The sequence below is a fragment of the Ornithorhynchus anatinus genome, chromosome 4 (assembly GCF_004115215.2).
Source record: "Ornithorhynchus anatinus isolate Pmale09 chromosome 4, mOrnAna1.pri.v4, whole genome shotgun sequence".
In the NCBI taxonomy this organism is placed as follows: domain Eukaryota; kingdom Metazoa; phylum Chordata; class Mammalia; order Monotremata; family Ornithorhynchidae; genus Ornithorhynchus; species Ornithorhynchus anatinus.
In genome coordinates this window covers 32,941,005-32,959,318 of record NC_041731.1, presented here as the reverse complement: position 1 = coordinate 32,959,318, position 18,314 = coordinate 32,941,005, and the positions used below count along the sequence as shown (strand labels likewise).

The window sequence follows — 18,314 nt, the reverse complement described above, 5'->3', positions numbered from 1 at the left end:
CTGCTGCCCAGACAAAGCAGGAGAGGAAGTGGGGTGGGACCCTCAGCATCCCACTCCGCTGGCAGGTCCCCAAGTCGGATGGTCCCAGGGGCTGCTAGGAAGAAGTTCCACCAGGAATGACCAGCTCTCCCTCTCCACGGGAGTATCGCCACGCCACTTCTCGGCCTCCGCTCCAGCAGAACGGCCGGATTCCCTCAGCAGCTCAAGCCCCGGGAACCCACGCTAGGCATCCGAGGGGCGCATTCGGGCAAAGCTGTTTCAGAAGCCCCACACTCCCCTCCATCCTCATCTCACCCCACCAGAGGCGTGGGCCTGTACTGCTCGAAGTTTCCAGAGACGATTCCACAATCTTCCTCTCCCATGACCTGTATCAGCACCTCCCAACCTCCCCAGATGCCCCCACCTACCCCCCATCACAGCTCCTCTCCCCACCGGGAGCCCCAGGCACAGACACCATATGCAGTCCCAGCCTGCACCGGCAGTGTTTTTGAGGTTTTATTTTAAAACAATAGTAAACAAGTTTGGTTTTTGCTTTTTTTCTGTTGGTTTTTTTTTTCTTTTAAATCAAAACCACCTCACACCTGGCTCAACTCAGAAAAGAAAAATAAAAGGGGGTGGGAGGGTGGGAAAAGGAAAAAGTAGGAGCAACCTCTCTCTCCTGAAGAGAGCCAGATTTTCTGGCATCCAGAATGGCTTTTGGATACTGCCTCTATTAAAAAATAAAATAAGAAAAAAAAAAGCACCACAAAGTTGTGCTTCAGCAGCAGCTCAGGAAACGTATGTTTAAAAAAAAAACAAAAACACAAAAACAAAACAGTTCAGTGATTTGAACGTGGGTCATACTCAACCAGTCCAGTTTGGTTCAAGAGGATGGAGGGGGAACTGGAAGCCTCAGCCTTCCCATCCCCTTCATTACAGGAATAACATTTTGCAAGTGTGATTTAGAAATGGGGTCCTGAGGGAGGGGACCTAGGTAGTTTATGCAGCAGGGCTAGGGGGAGGGAGGGAGTCAGGGCAGAAAGTTACGAAGCTTTTCCTCTTCTCCCAGCCCCCTTCCTGAATGCCCCCCCGAGTTCTGGATCCGTGTCTGGAACAGGGAGGGAGGGAGGAAGAGGGGCAGGCCGCGCCGTAGTGTTTGAAGTAGAGAATATTTTATAAGTTTCTTTAAATCCTTACAAAGTGCAGCTGAAACACAATAGACGTCTCCCAAATGGTCCTGAGATTTCCCTCACAGCTCTCCTGACTTCCTCTTCTGACCTCCCACCCAAGCACCTGACCCTCTGCCGCCCACCCAGCAAGAGTTCCACTTTAAAAATAATAATAATATTAATATTAATAAATAGTGTGTATATTTTCATGCTGCCTAGATTTCACACAAATACGTATCTGTCGCTGTTTGGCTTCCGCTCCGTCCCCAAGTTGTCAGGTCAAAGAAGTCTGTCTGTCCCCCGCCCCCCCTTCCCCAGCTAAAACGGGCCGCTGGGCCCACCGAGGTGCGGGGCTGGGGGGTGACCGAGGCTCGGCTCGGCGACCCGCGTGGTCGCACACGCAGCAGGAGGTACCGGCCCGCCGCCTTGGCTGCGGCGGGAGCCAATGCCAGGGCCCCTGGGCTCCCGGGTGAGGGTCCCCGCCTGGGCCTTCGGGCCCATCCGGCTGAAAAGGCTCTGCTCGGTTCCCAGGTCTGTACAGGTCTCTGCTGGTCCTTCTCCGTGAAATCGTGCTGTTTGCATCCTTGTGGTCTTCCCCGCCCTGGCCCACGCCTCACTGCAGCTTCGTACCCAGTTTGCGCTGTCTGTTTCTGCAACGGGAAAGGGCCAAGGACCGGGTGAGGGTGGGGGAGCGGTGGGGCAGTGGAGGGGAAATCAGTCGGCGACAGAAGCTTAGTGGAAAGAGCACGGGCCTGGGCGTCGGAGGGCCTTGGTTCTAATCCTGGCTCTACGGCTAGTCTGCCGTGTGACCCTGGGCCGGTAACTTCGCTTCTCTGTGCCTCAATTTCCTCATCTGTAAAAAAATGGGGATTAAACCCATCTCCCTCCTAGATTGTAAACTCCATGAGGGACGGGGACCGCGTCCAACTCGATTACCTTGTATCCGCCCCAGCGCTCAGAACAGCGTTTGTCACATAGTAAGCACTTAAGTACCATAATTATTATTAATAATGTTACTACTATTACAATTAGGTCCAGGGAAGTCAGGATGAAACGTGGAGGAAGGTGACCCTCAGGACCACCCTCGCAACCCCATGCCCGGGGCAGCTCCGGCCAGGCCAGGCCCAGGCAGGAGGGGGTGAACCTTGACCCTGAGCCCCTCGGGGCCCATCCTCAGCCAGGGTGGCCACTTCTCTCAGAAACCAAATCCACTTCCTCCACCTACCAAATTAATCCCAACCCAAGCTGGTCTGGAACCCTCCCCTCCTGGCCAGCTGTGTCTTTTCCACGGCTAATGGGATTTGCTTGCTCAAACCTCCTCAAATCCCCTTTTCTGACAGAGCTCAGACTTTACCGGTTTAGCTTGTTGTTATAATTTAGGCCACGATGCACCAGACACTCTTCCAGAGCCAGCCGCCAGCCCACGCGGCACAGCCGATTTCCTCTCCGATCTGCTTTTGTAATTCCCGTCTGTGAGTGCGGAATCCCTTCGCTGGAAGTCAAAGCGTCTCCTCCAACGTTCTGCCTCAACCCTCCTCGTTCAACATCCTCCCTCCAGTCACCTCCTCCTCCCACAGGTCTCTTCTCCCTCAGAGGGAAGGGAGTGAAGCCTTCGCTTCTGCCAATCGCCACCTCCCACCAACACAGCTTAGGGGAGACCAAAGGCCCACAGAGTCTAGTGTTCCGTCTCCCCGGGGGGGCTCCAGGCCACTCCGAAGATCCCTGGGCCTGCTGCCTTCCTGGTCACCCCCATTCTCACGGTTAGGGACCGTCCATCTTAGCACCTCCAACTCCCCCTCTGATACTTCCCCCTCTCACTTTGAATTGTAAGCTCGTTATGGGCAGGGACTGTGTCCTAAATTCAGTTGTATTGTACTTTCCCAAGCGCTTATTACAGTGCTCCACACACAGTAAGCGCTCAATAACTACTTTTGATTGACTGAACTGATCCAATTGTCTTAAACCTTCCGATATCTTTGACCGGCACCACGTCCTGGGGTACCAGGCTCCACGATGACCATCCGGTGGGCAGTGAAATTGCCAACAATCTCGTGCTTCAGTGAGATGGCCTTCTGACGCTGGTATGAGGGGATCGGACAAAGCACAGCACCCTGACCACAACTCTCCCAGAGGAACAGCCTTAACGGGTGTCTCGTCGTCAACGGAGGCTGTACCCTCACTCGGGCCTGCTCCCCTCAACCTCGAGAGGAAGTCAGGTGAGGGACCTAGCCTCGGGGCCACTCCGGGCCTCAGTTCTCGGAGAGAACACACTGCTCCCTTCCCAGAGCTTTGAGAGGCTACCGAGAGGGTGCCTAAGGGGATCCAGAGTCAGTGAGCTTGAGGATCAGCAGACCCAGCTGGAAATTGGAGGAAAGGTCACTATCCTTCCTGAGGGGGCGGTGGGGAGGAGATTCATTCAATTGTATTTATTGGGCGCTTACTGTATGCAAAGCACTGTACTAGGCGCTTGATCTTTGAGAGTGACCAGGATGTTAGGGCAGCACCTGGGCTCGGGGGTGGGGACGGCAGCTGGGGTTCAGCGAGCTCTCCTGGGAGTCAAGACACTACCTTAATCCCCCTTCTCTCCCGGCAACTCACCTGGCCTCTGCTCTGGTCACTGTGTACTCAAACCACAAGACATTGGGGATGAGGCTGGTGTCCCGGATTAAGAAGAACTCTGATATCGGCCTAGAGAGACCGCAAAATCAGAACACACAGGGATATGACACAGTGAGAGGTGGAATGAGTTTTCGCTCCCCCACCCCACGTATTCCCAAAGACCCCCAGCACCGCTTTCCGTGACCATGCGGTTCCCGCTGACGTCAGCCTAAAGTCTCTCTCGATACCCCGTCCCCTGTTTCCCGGGAACAGAGCTTCCTGCAGAGGATGGTGCTTCATCCAAAGGTTCTGCCCCACGACAGCCGGGACCTTGAGTAACTGGCAACTGAGTCCAAGCCCGCCCTCCCACCCCCGGCAGTTGTCTGCGAGGAGGGCGGGAGGGCGTTGGGAACAAGGTCTTCCAACCTAGGCTCTAAAAGTAAACACCTGGGCAGCTAGATCCTTTTTGTTTGGGGATCAACTTGGGAGGCTGGGGAAGGAAGGGCTTCAGGGCAGTCCAGAGCACAGGAACAAGCAGTAAGTGTTTATTGGCATAGGTGGAGGCTAGACACTGGGGGAGGTTAGGGAGTGGGGAGAAACTGAATAAGAACAAGAGTCCTGGCTCTGCCCCAGAATGGGGACTTTGGGAGACTCGCCCACTCTCAGGGGACCAAAAAGACCCCAGAGGTAGAGAGCAGGTCTCGTCCTACCCTCCCCACTGCACGGGACAGCATATGGATGAAGGGAGCAGCCCTCGGCTGCTGTAGGACATGCTCTTAGCGGGCGGGGACCATGTCTACCAATTCTGTTATATTGTACTCTCCCAAGTGCTTAGTACAGTGCTCTGCACCCAGTGAGTGCTTGGTAAGAGAGGCAGCAGGGCCTAGAGAATGGAGTCGGAAGGACTAGGTTCTAGTCCCGACTCTGCCGTTTGTCTGCTGGGTGACATCGAGCAAGTCACTTCGTCTGTAAAATGGGGATGAAGACTGCGAGCCCCACGTGGGACATTGACTGTGTCCAATCTGATTAGCTCGTGCCTACTCCAGCACTTAATACAGTGCCTGGAACACAGTAAGAGCTTAAATACCGTAAAAAAAAAAATACAACCGCTTGATCGAATGATGGGTCGGGTGGAGAAGAGAAGAGAATCAGGGGATTACCAGGCTGCTATCCTGGGGAACAGTGGTGTGAGGATCTCTTGGGTGAAGGCAAACCAGGCGACAGCCATGACGCTTCCTGCGATTCCTCCGTATAGCACCTGGCTCCAGGTGTGGTAGAGCAGATACACCCTTCAGCAGAGAAAAGGAAAGGAGCAGGACATACACGTATATAAGTACGTACATTTACAGGCTCCCATCAAGACCCAAGACTTCAAAAAAGGGACCAGACATGCCCTGACCTCCCAAGTGGACCAGGGCTGTCAGATCTAACCCCATTTTACAGCGAAGGAAAGAGACTAGGGCGAAAATAGGAACCCATATTTCCCGGGCGGCTCACTGCAGCTTCCGGGGAGCCTGGTGCTGACCCCTACCCCGGCCTCCGATCGGGAAGGGGTCCTCTGGGCAGACAAAGTTTCTCTGACCCACGTGGGGCAGGGGCAGCTCCACGTTGGCTCCAGCTGGGTTCTTGGCACTCACGGGAGCTTGTCTGAGCCTGGCACTCAGGAAGGAGGGCGAGAGGGAGCCTATGCCGGTGGATCCCAGCTGAGCACCGGCCGGGAGCACTCAGACATTAACTCTGGGCTGGGGGAAAGGAAAGAGTGACCTCCAAGGCCAAGCAGGACCCGCCCCCCCCCTCCACGTCCCGCCAAGCAGGGGAAGCGGGACCCTCAGCATAAGCCCCGCAAACCTCCTTCCCTGCTGATCCCAAGACGGGGTCCCGCCAGCCCCAGTGGGGGCCTCTGTGTCTCCAGAAGCCGAATTTGAGCTGAGGGTCTCCGGTTTTCTGGGGTCACGTGAAGGAGGCCCAGAGGTTCTGGCAAGCTGTGGGAAGCCAGGGTGGCAAGAGGGGAGGGGTCCCCAGGAACACAGGCCCAGTTCAGTTCTGGCAAAGGGCCTCCGAGCTGAGGGGACAGGACTGGGGAGAGGGGAAAAGAAAGCGCTACTCCATACCTACTGTAAGAGACAAGAAGGGCTACGGTCACGAGGCACAGGGAAAGCACGTGTCTCCACAACAGGTCTAGGAACCTGGCGTTGTTCGTTTGGTGCATTCTGGGGAGGGAGGGCAGAGGGGACAGGTCAAGGGGGTAGCAGGGAACAGGCGGATCCATCCCGATCTTCCGCCCCCAGAGGGCCTGCTGGAGACGGAGACCGACACCGCCAATCCAAGGAGAGCCGGATCAGGGGGATCAGCGCCCCGACTCGGAGGTGAGAGGTGACCCGACCGGAAAACTCAGGAGGGGAAGCAGCCACACCCCACCAAGACAGGCACGTCACCTTAAATAGAGGAACAGGAAGGAGTACACTGAGAAGAACCACATGAACTGGGCATGGCTGGAGGGCATCCCGTATTTGGTGGTCACCGTCAAGTGGGCCCCTAGCAGAGGGAAGAAGAGGCCAGGCGTAAGAGGCGGCCGGAACACAGCACGGCGGCTTCCCCGATCTCCCAGCCGCCCCTGCTCGGGCCATATAACAAGGTCGGCCCACCCCAGATCTCCCTCTGCTCAGCCCCCACACCCTCGCCCTTCTCCCAGGCAACGTCATCCTACCTCCACAGGGCCGGGGATCCCGGATGATGTTCTTTATTAGCCAGTTGACTCCCTCGTTCAATGCCAGTCCTCCCAGGAAAGAAATCTGCAAGAGAAGAGGAACTGCAGTCACCTTATCCCTCCTGACACCCCCCACCTTCTTTTCCTCCCTTGGGTGGGCCTCCTCTGGAGCCCGGCCCCAGGAATGCAGCGAGTTAACTGACAATTTCAGGGAGGCCTAAGTCTCTCATCAAGGGATGCTCCGAGACAAACCATGCCACACAGCCCCAATCCGGGGAGAAAGCACTCCGGCTTTCTCTGGGGCGATTAAGAAAGGTGCGAGGTGCCCGCATCCCACGCCGTGCCCCGAGTGGGGCTGCCCCCTCCCTGAATCACGCCAACGGGCAGGGAACCCCAGCGCGGACACGGCCGGAGGTGAGCCCAGCGGGAGGGCCTGGAGGCGGCCGGTGGACTCACCGTGTGAAGCTCCCTCTTGAATATGATGAGCGTCACAAAGCCGACGATGACGAAGACGGGGCTGAGGCTCAGGTAGGCGAGGAGCTGGCCGGAGAGGTCGCCTGAGAAACAAGTCCAGAGTGTGAGCCGTCACTCCAGGCTGGCAAGATAAGGGGCCCGAACCACCCAGCCGGCTTCCTGGGGGGTTGGCTTCCTGGGCAGGGCAACCCACCTCAAGCAGGAGCCACCGAGGCCGGAGGGGGGGAGGCTTCCCGGGTCGCTCGGCTCCAGGAAAGGGAATTGCGGAACGACGACTCTACGGAACTAGTCTAGGAAAGGGATCGGACTGCCTCAGAAAACAGTACGGTCTAGCGGATAGAGCACGGGACTGGGAGTCGGGGAACCTGCGGTCTAATCCCGGTTCTGCCACTTGTCTGCTTTGGAACCCTGGGCAAGTCACTTCACTTCTCTGAGCCTCAGCTACCTCACCTAAATAATGGGATTAAGACTATGAGCCTTATGCGGGACAGGGACTGTGTCCAACTTGATTAGTTTCTATCTACCCAAGCACTTAGTACAGTGTCAGGCACAGAGTAACCATTCTTTATAGTATTTCACTCATTCATTCAGTCGTATTTATTGAGTGCTTCTTTGTTAAGTGGTTACTCTGTGCCAGGCACTGAGGTAGATAAATGATCAGAATGGACACAGTCCCTGTCCCCCATAAGGTTCCCAGCCTTAATCCCCATTTTAAAGATGAGGTAACAGAGGCACAGAGAAGTGACCCACTCAAGGCCACACAGCAGAGCACTTACTGTATATCCTTAGTATCAAACAAAAACTCTTCCCCACTGGCTTTAAAGCACTCCATCACCTTGTCCCCTCCTACCTCACCTCTGCTCCTCTCCTTCTACAACCCAGCCCGCATATTCACGCCTCTGGTGCTAACTTTCTCACTGTGCCTCTCCTACCCCTGGCCCACATCCTGCCTCTGGCCTAGAATGCCCTCCCTCCTCAAATCAGCCAATTACTCACCCCCGTTTCGAAGGCTTATTGAAGGCACATCTCCAAGAGGTCTTCCCTGACAAAGCCCCTCTTTCCTCCTCTCCTACTCCCTTCTGCGTCACCCTGAGTTGCTCCCTTCATTCATTTCCCCCTCCCATAGCCCCAGCACTCATGTAGACGGTGAGCTCGGTCCTCTAGAGCGTGAGCTCGTTGCGAGCAGGGAATGTCACTATTTATTGTTGTACTGTACTTTCCCAAGTGCTTCGTACAGTGTGCTGCATACAGTAAGAGCTCAATAAATACAACTGAATGGAAGCTCAGCCTCACTCCCTGCTGTGCGTGAGGCTGGAAGCGAGACAGACTCGATCCGCGATCCGCACCATTTCCTCGGAGACTGTGCTGAGGCCCAAGCCCCAGTCTCTGCCCATCCGAAAGGACGATTCCCGAAGCGTCCTGCAGGCTATTCGGGAATTACCGTCAGGCCCCCAGAGCCAGCATCTATCTCTCTGGGATCCTGTGCCTCTAAACCAACCCAGCCAAGACCTCAAGGGGAGGGGATCCCATGCGTGGGCCCCTGAGAGAAATGTCCCCAGTGAGTAGTAATAGTAGTCCTTATTGAATGTCCAGTGGGTGCCAAGCACTGTAATAAGCGGTTGAAAAAGTCTGTTCCACTACGCTCATTTTCACCCCCATCCTACCCACTCCATTTACCCCACAACTCAGCCCAGGGTTATCCCCTCATTCATTCATTCTCTCAATTGTATTTATTGAGCGCTTACTGTGTGCAGAGCACTTTACTAAGCGCTTGGAAAGTACAATTCAGCAATTCACACCTCTGCTGAGACAAGGGAACCACAAGCCCTGGTGAGCCAGCGGTGCTGGCAGCCACAGGGAGTTCTTGGCACCTGCCCTGAGAGGTGTCGAGCCAGGGAGTGTCGGCAGGAGAAATCCAACAATCATTTTTTATTGAGCACTTACTGTGCACGCTGGGTAGAGAAACCGTCAAATGATTTAGAACTCGACTACTTCCACAACCCCAAAGCCCAGGAAGTCAAATGGTACAGACCCAGGAAACACACCCACGGCTGTAGTTTAAAGAGGCCTCTTGAGAGAAGAGATAACAACATGGCAGAGCACCAAGCAACAGCCTCAGGCAGAGAGCGCTCTGGAACTGCTAAAGGAAGGCTGCACCTGGGTCTGCCGAGCCAGTTCGGGCGTGCTACACCTGGGACCAGGTGAGCCAGGCTCAAAACTAAGAAGCAGCCGCCCGGATTGGAAGAGAGGGGGAAGCCCGGCTGGCTTCATTCCACATAGCAGCAAGGGATCCCGGCGGGGAGCTAGGGAATGATTCCCAACTCTGCTGCGTCGCCCACTCCCAAGGCGTTAAGTACAGTGCTCCGCACGTTGGAAGCGCTCAATAAATATGATTGATTGATGACCAGGCACCAGACCTCTGCAAGTTGTGTGATTCTGTGCCCCTCTGCCACACTTAGGGGCTGGGAACGTGTCCGTTAGTTCTGTTATACTCTCTCAAGCGCTTAGTACAGTGCTCTGCATATAGTAAGTGCTCAGTAAATACCACTGGTTGATTGAGGCGCAGCAAGGGAGGAGAAAAGGCTAAGAGGGCACCATCTTGGCAGAGTGCTCTCCTACAAGCAACTATGGCGGGAACAGCATTCTCTACCTGCCAGCAGAGTCGACCTCATGCCCACGAATCCAGCATCCTGTTTTCCGGGGCGGGTTAATGGAATTCGTTACGTGCTTATGTGCCAGGTACTGCTCTAAGCGCTGAGGTAGAAACAAGGTCGGACACCGTCCCTGTCCCACATGAGGCTCCGTCTTCATCCCCATTTTACAGATGAGGTAACTGAGGCCCAGAGCAGTGACTTGCTCAAGGTCACACCGCAGACAAGGGGCAGAGCCGGGATTAGAACCTAGTCCTTCTGACTCCCAAGTCTTGTTCTATCCACTAGGCCACGCTGCTTCCCTCTCCCCTACTCAGGAATGCCTTGTTCCTCTGCAGGTTTCTCTGCAGAAGCGGCCCATACGTTCAATCCTATTTATTGAATGCTTACTGTGTGTCGGGCGCTGTACTAAGCGCTTGGGAGAGTTCAACACGGTTGGTTGACACATTCCCTCCAATCGTGAACGACCTCAGGTAGGGCACTGACCGTGTCAGAGGGTGGTTGCCGCTAAGCCGGAACAGAACCACCAGAAGGCAATCGGGGCAAAAGACCATCCGATCATCTCCCAGGAGCATAGTGTGATGCTCTGTGCACATTAAGCGCTCAATAAATATAATTAATTGTACCCAGGACTCCAAATACTGCACCACCAGGTTTGTCTTGCAAATGCTCCCCAGGTTTTGCCTCTCTCCACCCCTAGTAACACTAACGTCTTCCCCAGAGGGAGAAAGAGGAAATTTATTTGCTCACTTCCATGCCCCATCCCAGAGACCAGGAAGGGCCCAAACCCAACAAAAGACATTACCCGGTCTCTGGGTTTCGAGACACGCTCCCCCACAGAGCACAGGCCTGGGAGTCGGAAGGTCATGGGTTCTAATCCGGCTCCACCACTTGTCTGCTGGGTAACTCTGGGCAAGTCACTTCACTTCTCAATGCCTCAGTTCCCTCATCTGTAAAATGGGGATGAAGACTGTGAGCCCTAGGTAGGCTCTTGGACCTACCTTCTGTCTACTCCAGAGTTTAGAACAGTGCCTGGAACATAGTAAGCGCTTAACAAATACTAGACGCCGCCTATACCCAGGCCAAAGAGATTTGCCAGCAAGGTTCAGGGACTCGGGTGGAAGGACGGGAGGAGGAAGTCGGGGGGAACTTCGCCCTGAGATCTGGCACTCCAGGGTTTAGGTAAACAGACTGTAAGAGAAGCCGCCTGGGCAGTCCTGCCCATCCCTCTTCGGGAAGCGCGACTTGCCTGCTGCATGACCTTGGGCAAGTCGCTTCCCTAAGGCTCAGTTCCCTCATCTGTAAAATGGGGATTGAGACCGTGAGCACCAGGCAGGACAGGGACGATATCCACCCCAGCGCTGAGTACGCTGCCCAGCACATAATAGTGTTGGTATTTATTAAGCACTTACTATGTGTACTATTCTAAGTGCTGGGGCAGATACGGGGTGATCACGTTGTCCCACGTGGGGCTCACACACATTTTACAGATGAGGTAACTGAGGCCCACTGAAGTGAAGTGACTTGCCCAAAGTCACCCAGCTGACAAAATGCCAGAGCCGGGATTAGAACCCACGACCTCTGACTCCTAAACCCGTGCCCTTTCCACTAAGCCACGGTAAGTGTTTTACAAGTTGCACAATTACGATTATTCCTTCGTGCAGTTGTATTTATTGAGTGCTCGTTGCATGCAAGGGCACCGTACTAGGCGCTTGCAAAGTACAGTTCAGCAACAGAGAGACGATCCCTGCCCACCACGGGTTAGCAGCGTGAGAAGCAGCGTGGCGCAGTGGAAAGAGCCCGGGCTTTGGAGTCAGGGCTCATGAGTTCGAATCCCAGCTCTGCCACTTGTCAGCTGTGTGACTGTGGGCAAGTCACTTAACTTCTCTGTGCCTCAGTTCCCTCATCTGTAAAATGGGGATGAAGACTGTGAGCCCCACGTGGGACAACCTGATTCCCCTGTGTTTACCCCAGCGCTTAGAACAGTGCTCTGCACATAGTAAGCGCTTAACAAATACCAACATTATTATTATTATTAGCCCGAGGAGCTCCACGCACCGCACACAGTTCCTTGTGGAAAAAAGCACTCGTGTGGAACCCACCCCTAGCGCGGGCTTGGGAGTCAGAGGTCGTGGGTCCTAATCCCGCTCTGCCACTTGTCAGCTGGGAGATCTTGGGCAAGCAGCGTGGCTCAGCGGAAAGAGCCCGGGCTCGGGAGTCAGAGGTCATGGGTTCAAATCCCGGCTCAGCCGCTCGTCAGCTGGGTGACTCTGGGCAAGTCACTTCACTTCTCTGTGCCTCAGTTCCCTCATCTGGAAAATGGGGATGAAGACTGTGAGCCCCACGTGGGACAACCTGATCACCTAGTATCCTCCCCAGTGCTTAGAACAGGGCTTTGCACCTAGTAAGTGCTTAACAAATATCATCATTATTATTATTATTATTCTCCTCTGGGCCTCAGTTCCCTCACCTGTAAAATGGGGATGAAGACCGTGAGCCCCACAAGAGACAATCTGATCACCGTGTATCCTCCCCCAGTGCTTAGAACAGTGCTTTGCACCTAGTAAGTGCTTAACAAATGCCATTATTATTATTATTATTCTCTGGGCCTCAGTTCCCTCGCCTGTAAAATGGGGATGAAGACCGTGAGCCCCACGAGGGACAACCTGATCACCGTGTATCCTCCCCCCACGCTTAGAACAGTGTTTTGCACCTAGTAAATGCTTAACAAATGTCATCATCACTATTCTTCTTCTCTGGGCCTCAGTTCCCTCATCTGTAAAATGGGGCTGAAGACTGTGAGCCCCACGTGGGACCACCTGATGACCTTGTATCCTCCCCCAGTGCTTAGGACAGTGCTTGGCACCTAGTAGGCGCTTAACAAATACCATCATTATTATTATTATTAATAATTGCCCTATGCCCCCTTCACCTTCGCCACTTCGCGCCTCACGGGGGGCGGGGAGGGGGCCGCGCATGCGCAGGCACTGGGGCAGAGCGCCTCGCCCGGCCAGTGCGCATGCGCGGGGGAGGCGCCTTAGCGGGGCTCCCCGGCCGGCCAGTGCGCATGCGCGGGGCAGGCACTTCAGCGGGGCTCATCGGCCGGCCAGTGCGCATGCGCGGGAAGGGGGGGGGCCGGAACGGCTCCTCAATGGCTCATTATTTGGCAGTTGCCGCCCCGGCCTCCCCTTCCCCCTCCCCCCCCCCCACGCCGGCGCCCCCTCCCCTGGACTTCCCGGGTGGGAACCGCCGATCCCGGCGGGAAGGAAGGCGGGGGAGCCTCCCCCGCCGGCGGGACCCGCCTTTTACCTGCGGGGTATTCGACGTGAGTCAGGGAGACGGGCCGCCATGAAGCAGGGAGCGAGCACTCTCCGTCCGCTGCCATCTTACCCGGAGACCGGGCTTGGTGGAGGAACCAATCGGCGGCGAGGGGGGGCGCGGCCCCGGCCTATCACGCCGGGGAGGCCGGCGCCGACCAATAGGCGGCCGCTGCAGGTGGCGGCGCAGCCAATCAGGGTGCGAGAAGGGGGGGCTCGCCGAAGCGGCGAATGGGAGAGCCGCTGTCGTGGAGGCGGCAAACTGACGGGATTTCCGCCCAATCAGGAGCGGCCTCGGGGAGGGCGCTGGCCAATCAGGACGTCAGGGGGTCGTTGCCCCCCGCCTCGGCAACGGCGCCGCCAATCAGAAGGAGACCTCGGCAAGACGGGGGGGCAGAACCGACCAATCGTCTGGCAGGCGGGGGGCGGGTTCTAGTTTGGTGGGAGCTTCGGTTTGGGGACCGTCTCCTACCCTTCTCCCCTCAGAAGCAGCGTGGTTCAGTGGCGAGAGCCCGGGCTTGGGAGGCACAGGTCCTGGGTGCGAATCCCGCCTCGGCCACCTGTCAGCTGGGTGACTTTGGGCCAGTCACTTCTCTGGGCCTCAGTTACCCCATCTGTAAAATGGGTTTGAAGACCGGGAGCCCCACGTGGGACCCCCTCCCCCCCATCACCTTGTATCCTCCCCAGCGCTTAGCACAGTGCTTTGTACAGAGTAAGCGCTTAACAAATGTCATCATTATTATTATTACCCCAGGCCGTTACCGGTTGCTCTCTTCCAGCTCCAATAATGATAATAATTGTGGTCTTTCTTAAGTGCTTACTCTGTGCTAGGCACTGCGCTGGAGGGCACACAAGCAAATCGCATACAAGCTCCAGTGCCTGACCTTCCCCTTCCAAGCGCTTAGTACAGCGCTCTGCACCTAGTAAGGGCTCAAATACTAATCACATACAAGCTCCAGTGCCCGACGTTCCCCTTCCAAGCGCTTAGTACAGTGCTCTGCACATAGTAAGGGCTCAATAAATACTAATCGCATACAACCTCCAGTGCCCGACTTTCCCCTTCCAAGCGCTTAGTACAGTGCTCTGCACATAATAATGTTGGTATTTGTTAAGCGCTTACTAGGTGCCGAGCACTGTTCTAAGCGCTGGGGGAGATACAGGGTAATCAGGTTGTCCCACGTGGGGCTCACACACTTTTAATCCCTATTTTACAGATGAGGGAACTGAGGCACAGAGAAGTTAAGTGACTTGCCCACAGTCACACAGCTGACAAGTGGCAGAGCCGGGAGTCGAACTCATGACCTCTGAGTCCGAAGCCCAGGCTCTTTCCACTGAGCCACGCTGTTTGTAAGGGCTCAATAAATACTAATCGCATACAACCTCCAGTGCCCGACGTTCCCCTTCCAAGCGTTTAGTACAGTGCTCTGCACCTAGTAAGGGCTCAATAAATACTAATCACATACGAGCTCCAGTGCCCGACGTTCCCCTTCCAAGCGCTTAGTACAGTGCTCTGCACCTAGTAAGGGCTCAAATACTAATCGCATACAACCTCCAGTGCCCGACGTTCCCCTTCCGAGCGCTTAGTACAGCGCTCTGCACATAGTAAGGGCTCAATAAATACTAATCGCATACAACCTCCAGTGCCCGACGTTCCCCTTCCGAGCGCTTAGTACAGTGCTCTGCACATAGTAAGGCCTCAATAAATACTATTGAATGAATGAATGACCTTCGATGCGGGGTAGGGAGGTCCTAAAGTGAGCTGGTCTTCCGGACTCTGAAGTGGATTGAATAATAATAATTATTATGGTATTTAAGCGCTCACTACGTGCCAGGCATTGTACTGAACGCTGGGGTGGATCAAAGCAAATGGGGTTGTGCACAGTCCCTGCCCCTTGTGAGGCTCAGTCTCAATAAGTCACCTCCGTTTAACTCGGCCAGTCGAGGTCTCGGGAAACTCCTCACGCACCTAGCCCCCCCCAAAAGACCGGATCAGTTTATCAATGGCATTTACTGGGCGCTTATTATGTGCAAAGCTCAGTCCTAAGAGCTTGGGAGAGTACAAAATCAATCGTATTTATTGAGCACAGACTATGCAGAGCACTGTACTAAGCAGTTGGGAAAGGATGACAGATAAATTCCCTGCCCACAAGCTCACAGTCTTGAGGGGGAGACAGACATTGATATAAATAAATTAGAGATAGGTACATAAGTGCTTTGGAACTGGGAGGGGGCGGTGAAGAAAGGGAGCAAGGCAGGGCCACACAGAGGGGAGTGGAAGAAAAGGGAGGGGGAGTTTAGGGAAGGCCTCTTGAAGGAGATGTGCCTTCAATAAGGCTTTGAAGGTGGGGAGAGCAGGCTAGAGGCAGGGAGTGGGTGAGAAGTTGGAGGGGAGATAGATAATAATAATAATAATGTTGGCATTTGTTAAGCGTCTATTATGTGCAGAGCACTGTTCTAAGCGCTGGGGTGGATACAGAGTCATCCGGTTGTCTCACATGAGGCTCACAGTTAATCCCCATTTTACAGATGAGGCAACTGAGGCCCAGAGAAGTGAAGTGACTTGCCCTCAGTCACACAGCTGACACGTGGCAGAACCGGAATTTGAACCCGTGACCTCTGACTCCCAAGCCGGGGCTCTTGCCACTGAGCCACGCTGCCTCTCTAGATGAGAGCAAGGTGCCGTGAGTATATACCGGTTGCCATTAGAGGAGTGAAGAGTGCGCCCTGAGTTGTAGCGGGATAGCGAGCTGAGACGGGGCAAGGTGATGGAGTGCGTTAAAGATCCAACCATACAACACAAGGGGAGATTCCTTGCCTCCTGGCAGCCCCTTTCCTCCTGCCTTTCCAAACATTCCCCACCCAGACAGGTGGAGAGCGTCGGAGATCCACAGCGTTGGGCCCTGATACACTTTCCTCGGGAGCGATGCTCCCTCGGCCACGTCCCCCGCTCTGGCACCTGTAGTTCAGGAACAGCTTGATAGTTCATCAGCACTAAGAAGCCCACAGTCGTCCTCCGCTGGGCTGACGTCGATTCCCGGGAATCACATCCCCTCCCTCTCACTTCAGCGGCCACCTGAATTGAAGCAAATCTGTGCAGGGAGGAAGGGTAGAGAGCTGAGTCACTTTCGCCTTGATACCGAGAGAAGGAAGATTGCTGTACTGCTGCAGCTGTTTCCGAGCACGCCCTCAAAGGGCACCACTTTGCTAAGTGTTGCCCGGCTGTATACCCAAGGAGGAGCCGCTATTGATTCTCCAGAAGCAGCCGCTAATGGCCGGTAATTAAGCATCTACTAGCAAGAATTTATCGATGGCCATCCACAGCGTGACGGCCCATCATGTTTCCTCAAAATAGCCGGCATCCCAAACACCCTGGCCTCTCAGTAGGCAATGCAAGATCCAAGTCACGTGTTCTGTTATGTCTCTCATTCAGGCTGTCACTTGGGTAGATCAATCAATGGTATTTATTGAGCAGTATGTGCAGAGCACTGAACTAAGCACTTGGGAGAGCCCAGTACAACAGAATTAGCAGACGCGGTCCCGGCACACAGAGGGAGAGACAGACATCAATACGAATAAATGACTTGACGGCATAATTTAAGTGCTTTGGGGTGGGAGTTAAATACTGATTGTTTAAAGGTCACAGATCCAAGGGCATAGACAATGCAGAAGGGAGAGCGCGCTGGGGAAAAGAGGGCTTAATTCAATAGTATTTATTGAGCGCTTACTATGTGCAGAGCACTGTACTAAGCGCTTGGAATGTACAATTCGGCAACAGATAGAGACAATCCCTGCCCAGGGACGGGTTTAATGAGGGAAGGCCTCTTGGAGAAGAATGGCAGAGATCTTGAGTCTTCCCGGCAGGAGTTGCCACCTTATAATCTCTATTACCTCATCTACTAATGGGGCGGAATAGACATCCCTAACTGCTATTACTACTTTCAGCTGGAATCTGAGGCGATCGTCATTTGACTAAAGTATTTCATAGAATAAAACTAACCCCAGACATTTCTGTTAGTGGTAACAAAATGCCTCCAAGTATGTGTGTATAATAATAATAATATTTAAGCTATTATGTGCCAAGCACTGTACTAAGTGGCAGAGTAGACACAAGATTATCAGATCAGATTATCCCTGCCCCACGTGAGGCCCATAGGCTATGATTGAAGAACAGCTATTCAACGCCCATTTTACAGATGAGGAAACTAGGCACAGAGTATTTAGATGACTTGCCCAAGATCACAAGGCAAGTGGTAAAGTCAGATTCGGAACCCAAGTCCATCGATTCCCAGGTCCGTGCTCTTTCCACGAGACTATGCTAGGCTTCAGTTTATTTTGCCTCTTTGAAGAATTTGAATTTTCTACATTACCATGCAAAGAGGTGAGAAGCAGGGTGGCCTAATGGAATGAGCAGGCTTGGGAGTCGAGGACCTGGGTTCTAAACCCAGCTCTACCACGTCTGCTCCGCGACCTCCAGCAAGTCACTGAACTTGTCTGTGTCTATCTCGTTTACAAAATGAAGATTAAGACTGTGAGACCCATGGGGGACACGGACTTTGTCCAACCTGATTAGCTTGTACCTAGCCCAGTGCTTAGTAAAGCTCCTGACACATAAGTGCTTAACAAATATTTAAAAAAAAAAAATGAAGCTCATTATGGGCAGGTACCTTGCCTGCTAATTCTGTTTTATCATAGTCTCCCAAGTGCTTACTCCAGTGCTCATAGAAAAAGTCTTCAATAAATACCACCGATTGTCAAATATTCATCCAAGCACTTAATACAGTGCTTTGCACAGAGTACACACTCACTATAGACCACTGATTGATTTTTAGCCCTAGTGCTAAAAGGTTTTTGTTGGTTGGCTCAAAGGCACTTAAGTACATTTGCAGTGCATCTGGGAAGAGTGGAGCAACATTCCTGGGGAATTCAGCTCCAAATGCACCTTCCTATCTCTATTCCACCAGAGTTGTATGAACAATTAGAGGCAAGGTAGGTCTGGAAGGCAAACACCATACTGCTCAATGGAAGGGGCATCCCCCATTTGCTGTGGTTCCTAATGCCAACGTAAATGCATTATGCTCCTGATGGTGCTAATGCATCTTAAATGTGAGAGGTCTAGTGAAAAGGGCACAGGATTGGGAATCAGAAAATCATGTAGATTCCAACCCCGGGCTGCTGGGAGACCTTGATCAAGTCACTTACCGGCTCTGTGCCTCAGTTTCTTCATCAGTAAAATGAGGATTAAAAAAAAATACACCTATTCCCCCTCCCAGTTACTTTGAGCCCCAAGGAAGACGGGGATCGGATCTGACATCATCTTGTAACTACCCCAGCCCTTGGCAGAGTGCTTGATGTGTTTAAAAAACACCATTATCATTATAGTCATCACAGAGTCTCTGCCCTCTCTGACTTCTAGAGGCCC

The 18,314-nt window shown here is 53.8% G+C and overlaps 1 protein-coding gene across 3 annotated transcripts; it reads right to left on the bottom strand.

Moving 5' to 3' along the window:
• Positions 1 to 490: 490 nt before the first annotated feature.
• On the bottom strand, positions 491 to 12,984 carry DOLPP1 (dolichyldiphosphatase 1). 3 transcript variants are annotated; one of them, XM_029064191.2, is made up of 9 exons: positions 12,888 to 12,984; positions 6,910 to 7,010; positions 6,454 to 6,538; positions 6,182 to 6,281; positions 5,858 to 5,956; positions 4,907 to 5,035; positions 3,747 to 3,836; positions 2,503 to 2,640; positions 491 to 1,798 (listed from the first exon to the last, which is right to left on the bottom strand). In XM_029064191.2, exons 1-9 carry the CDS (start codon positions 12,961 to 12,963, stop codon positions 1,762 to 1,764), a joined length of 855 nt encoding a protein of 284 aa, XP_028920024.1. In that variant the 5' UTR covers positions 12,964 to 12,984; the 3' UTR covers positions 491 to 1,761. The 3 variants fall into 3 exon arrangements, 2 of the variants coding, with proteins under 2 accessions (XP_028920024.1, XP_001505626.2); XM_001505576.5 differs by lacking the exon at positions 2,503 to 2,640; XR_003759054.2 differs by lacking the exons at positions 491 to 1,798; positions 2,503 to 2,640; positions 3,747 to 3,836 and adding an exon at positions 5,384 to 5,728 and having other exon boundaries at positions 4,944 to 5,035.
• Between the last annotated feature and the right edge of the window lie 5,330 nt (positions 12,985 to 18,314).